Source organism: Phragmites australis, chromosome 4 (assembly GCF_958298935.1).
Source record: "Phragmites australis chromosome 4, lpPhrAust1.1, whole genome shotgun sequence".
In the NCBI taxonomy this organism is placed as follows: Eukaryota; Viridiplantae; Streptophyta; class Magnoliopsida; order Poales; family Poaceae; genus Phragmites; species Phragmites australis.
In genome coordinates this window covers 38275107-38280434 of record NC_084924.1, presented here as the reverse complement: position 1 = coordinate 38280434, position 5328 = coordinate 38275107, and the positions used below count along the sequence as shown (strand labels likewise).

At 39.0% G+C, this 5328-nt stretch overlaps 1 protein-coding gene across 1 annotated transcript; it reads right to left on the bottom strand.

Annotated features, from left to right (window-relative positions):
* Nucleotides 1–2447: 2447 nt before the first annotated feature.
* Nucleotides 2448–5092, bottom strand: LOC133916392 (THO complex subunit 4A-like). Its single transcript, XM_062360041.1, has 5 exons — nucleotides 4748–5092; nucleotides 4469–4618; nucleotides 3681–3749; nucleotides 3418–3596; nucleotides 2448–2836 (listed from the first exon to the last, which is right to left on the bottom strand). Exons 1-5 carry the CDS (start codon nucleotides 4940–4942, stop codon nucleotides 2659–2661), a joined length of 771 nt encoding a protein of 256 aa, XP_062216025.1. The 5' UTR covers nucleotides 4943–5092; the 3' UTR covers nucleotides 2448–2658.
* Between the last annotated feature and the right edge of the window lie 236 nt (nucleotides 5093–5328).

The window sequence follows — 5328 nt, the reverse complement described above, 5'->3', positions numbered from 1 at the left end:
TATTTCATGTAATATTATTTTTTTAATTCAATTTTAATTCAAACAAAATTCAACTATATCATTATTTTTATCCCGTTGACATACTAACATTTTAACTATATTTCTGAAGAACATTAGGCAAATTGACGCGTCTCTTTAATGGTGGAAACTAGAAGATAAAAATAATTTAACAATTTAAGAGACATACCACCTCACCCGCCGTTCTTCGTATATGTTAAAAGGTTAGCATATCAACGAGATAAAAAAATAAGATAATTGAATTTTATTCCAATTCAAATTAAATTAAAAAATATCACATGAAATGATAAAAATATATATATATATAATATTAAAAAAACTTATTTTTTCATCATATAAACTAGAGCTAGAGATAATTTTAGAAATTAGTTGTTATGAATAGACACTTTTAGATATAACCATATAATCAATTACCAAAAGTTATGTCTATTGAGAAGAGATATCTTCAAGACATATCCTCTCATCATATCTTTTCACCATATATAAAAATATATAAACATCATAATCAATTAATACAAAAGTTCATTTGCTACTCTATTTCTCTCTCAATTACTATCTACACCGCAACATTAGTCATCACATAAGAAAAATATTAGTAAAAAATTTCAGATTTTTGAAAATTTATTTGAAGCACTAACAATTGTTAGAAGTTATAAAAATAACTTTTTTTAGAATTTTAGTTTAATACAAAAAAAAATAGATAAATCCAATTAAAATAGATTGTATATGAATTATAGAACACATAAAAAAATTAAAAATTTTAAGTAACAAAAGACCACTATTTAGAAGGAGTGAAAATAAAATTTTAACCAACACGGAGCTGGGCTATATACAGCACCTAAGATATCGAATATGACACTATTTACCATATTCAGCATCTCAAGTGTCGAAAATGATGAACAATATCATATTCGACACCTCAAATACCGAATATAACACTGTTCACTATTTTCAGTAAATAAGATAACAAATACGCATACTAAATTTATAAATACAGTAACATATTATTTATTTCGGCAAATATGAAATATGGTTAAGTGTGTTGTCTACTTTTAGATTTTTTTTCCTAATGAGAATGATAACAGATCTAAAACAGTGAAGCAAGACATCTATGTACAAACCTTCCCATCAATCTTGCCATTATTTCAAACCAAACAGAAAACGCAGGTTGAATTCAACCACAGCTAAAACTGTCAAGCGACACAACAATTTCACAGTACATCACAGTACAAGAGCAACGCATCTATGGTTAAACCTTGTACGATAATTCCAGACCTCAGCAACACAAACAGCAAGCTGAAATATTTCGCAATAGTAGAAATGAGGCAATAATAGGAATCAAAACAAGTGCTCCCAATGTATGACGAACAACGGTTTGAATTCAACAACTATAACTATGTACTACAACTTCTGCAAAATATTGACCATTTTATGATAGAACTCAAACAAGAGAAGAAACAAAACAAGTGTAATAGTTAACCTCATCCAACAACACTCTACTAATGAATTCCAAATCCCTTGTTGCATTGGGAAACTTGGATGATTCAAACATCTGCAACCGGAAGACCGCCACCATGGCCAAAGTTGAACAAGTTCCAAAACCCCATTGCAAGCAAGAAAAAGGAAGGAGCTTCAGTTAGAAACTGATTTGCAGGGCTGAGGCGTAGGATTCTCATGTGTATCCTCCAAGCACAGTTGACATGATTACAACCAAGCACGGTTGAAGAGAACAACCATCTTAGTTGGGATTCCAAGAGATTTGATGCCTAGCAGAAAGCCCCACAATAACATCATAAAATAAACAAGGAAAGAAGGCCTGAGGATTAGTCCAAAAAGATGTGGAAGATTCTACCGTTTTCATAGTTATCTCTAACTATCACTAGCAGATCTCAAAGCAGGATTATACCAGGCAAACCCACGACAGCTATACCAGGCAACTTGTTGACGCCTGAAGAGGTTATTATGCAAGAAAGGAATCAACTTTTAAAAGGAATGAGGCACCTCCAAGCTCATGTGAATCATTAATGTGCCAGAGAAGATTGCTTAAGATGCCCAAAATAAATAGCTTCATGCTTCACAACAAAAAGGCGACAGCCACCTGCAATATGGAAAAATAAAGGAGCCTTCACCACATGAACACAAGCATAAATTCAACAAGTAAACTAACAAATAGAGGGAATAAGCAAATGAAAAGCATGCATACCTCCTACTAGATGGCTGGAGCTTGAACCATTCTTCAGCAGAGAAACGTCTGAGCAACACCCGAATAAAGGCACACAACTAGATCACCCAGGGCGCATCCGAAGTTCAGCCATTTTTTACCTTGAATAGGTTGTATTGTACTGTGAGGGTCAAAGGAAATGAGAGCACCTTCATATATGTGGAGCAACTTGGACAATACTTCACTCTGGAGCATAAGGCACAGAAACTAAAGGCAACCAAGTAATTTCCATAGCAGTGTTCAGCATCATCCACTTAACTCTAGTTCTATGTTGACGCATAAAACCCATAAAATTCAGTAAAGCAAGACCCCCACAAACACAAGGTTTTGTTGTCCCCTGAACAAAGTAGCACAAACAGCAGGAACGAAGGGACTAATGCCCTTCATATTTGATGTCGAAATATCAACTTCGAAGTTATCTAGTTTGTCTGCATCGATTCGGCATGGTACTTCTCCAACTCAGCATCAAGTTCTTCAGCAGACTTTGGCTGGCCACGCTCTTTGCCACGACGACCACCGGATCCACCACCACCACGCCTCCCACCCCTCTGATGGGGTCTACGATGCGGCAGACCTGGAGGGGCAACCCTTGGTGCGCTGTAACATTTGAGTTTAGTTTAAGTTAGTAAAAAAATCGGACGAAGTGAAATGATTAAATGAAAAGGCAATAAGAAAGACGACATCTATATCGATGAAGACCAATAATGCTGGTCACATCTCACGACATACGAGGATGACAAAATGCACCATACCCATGTCAACCAATTGCAGAAATGAGCCAGACCTAACTTCAAAATTACTAGATGAATTTTCAAATGATAGCAGCAAATAAAAATGCATTTTCAAGCCTTAAATATCCAATTCAGCTCTGCTCAGACTCCTAAACATAGTACATAAATATACTAAATTTGGCACATGGAAAAAATAGCCTAACACTAACAGAATGAATACTACCCTCGTGCACCTATACTTATAATCTATAGCTACTAATTTAGCTCATCATATTTGCCTTGTCAAATTAATAGACACAAGTTGAAACCAACTGTAACATAATGCCTTAAATATCACATAAGATCAACAATTATTCTGAATACTGCTAAACATGCAGATACATTTAATTGATACTCATATGGACTGATAAGTCATGAATAAATAAATAATGCAGATGAGGAGTATACCTTCTAGCAGCATTCCTAGCCTGGCCTCCATTAGTGACTGGAAGAGAAGCAGCTGCTGTTGGAGTATTGGTCCCAACTATCTCTATTTTCATAGGCTTCCCATCAAGTTGCACATTGTTATATTTCTTAAATGCTGCTACAGCATCAGCACGCCTTGCAAATACAACTTCAGCTGTTCCCTGCAAGAAATAACAAATGTAAATATCAAGGAAAACAAGATATAGATAAGAGACAGGTAAGTGACAGTAAGATTGCATTAGCACCTTAGACCTCCCACTTCGGTCATAGTTAATTGAGGATCGCTTCAGATCACCTAGCTCAGAGAAAAGCTCCTGCATAATAATACATACAAAACAACTCAGACAATGTTTATCAAGGAAACAAATTAATATTGCAAAAGGAATTCAGGTGATGCATGCTGCATGTGATTGACTAATTGATCCACAGGAACTTAATAACAAATTTACACCTTGAACATAACTTCATAAAATGTTAAATCTTTTAACAGTAAAATCTTTATCAGTTAAATCGCATGAAACACAGAATTATCGCCTGAGTGCAGAAATTAAAAGGATGTCCTGCAAATAAGCATATCACAGGAGAAGCAAACTGATCAACTGAGAACTCACTACGAGCTGCAAATTTGAGGATTGGAAGCAACGACATACTAATATAAGAGTTCAATCAAATAAGGCTATGGCACATAAAGTGAAGAACAAGCAACCTACAGATATAGATCTTCTCTGGAACTATAGATCTCGATAGAAAACACATGCACAACATCTACATATGTTAACTGGAAGTTTCAGCAAAACAGCACAATTATAAATCAAACAAGTGATTTTCACAAACTACTACTGATGTCCGGTTTAACTCAATAGATCTGAGCTAGTAGAAAGTCCAAAAAAACAAAATAGGTGCCAAGCTTCATTCACGAGCGTTAGATCTAGAAAATAGATCAGCTAATCACATATCCAGCCAGCTATTGTCGATTTTTTACAATTAAATTCAGAAGCAACAACAGAACACGCTGACCCGGTGATGTGTATACCTTGATGTCCTCGTTTGAGACGCCAAAGTCCAGGTTGGAGATGTAGAGCTTGGTGCCCGTCTCGATAGCCGAGACCCTCCCGCCACTGCCACCGCCTCCTCCCGCGGCTACCGCGGGGTACATGTCGTGCTGCCACGCCGCGTCAGGGGCCTGGATCGCGTCACACCACAGTGAGAAAACCATCCGACCACCTCCTCCCGCCTGCCTCGGCGAAAACGGAAGCCCTCGCATCCTCCCGCCGGGCGACGCGGGGCCCTAGCCCGTTCGATTCGTTCGTACCTTCGGCGGCTGGTATGGCGCCGGCCTGTTCCCGGACCTCTTGAAGGGGCGCCTTGTCGGCCCGACCCCGCCGCCGCCGCCGCCTCCTCCAGAGGTAGAACCGCCCCGGCGGCGGCCACCCCCACCGGATGAGGAGTTGCTCTTCTTGTTGCTCTTGATGATGTCGTCGAGGGTCATGTCGAGGGTCTCCGCCATGGCTGCTCGCGCGGGGTAGATCTCGCGGGGGCCGGGGCTAGGGTTAGCGAGTCGGGAAGTCGACGAGGAGGCGGCGAGTAGGGGAGGAATCTGATTAGGGTTGCGAGCTGTGGTGGGTGGGTAATTGGAGATTTTTTCGGGGGGAGGCGGGCGCGAGAAAAAAATATAGGCATGGAGATGCGTGGGGAGAACGCGTGGTGAGGAGGTGGGGTCGCACGAGCACGAGGGCGTGATGCGGACGGACGAGGATCGATCCGGATCTGATGTAGTCATTCGTTAACGATGTGCACGACCACGAGCTCTAATTACTATTTTTATTATAGTTTATTTATAAAATTTATTAATTTTTTATATTATAAAAGTATTTTTCAAAACAAATTTACATA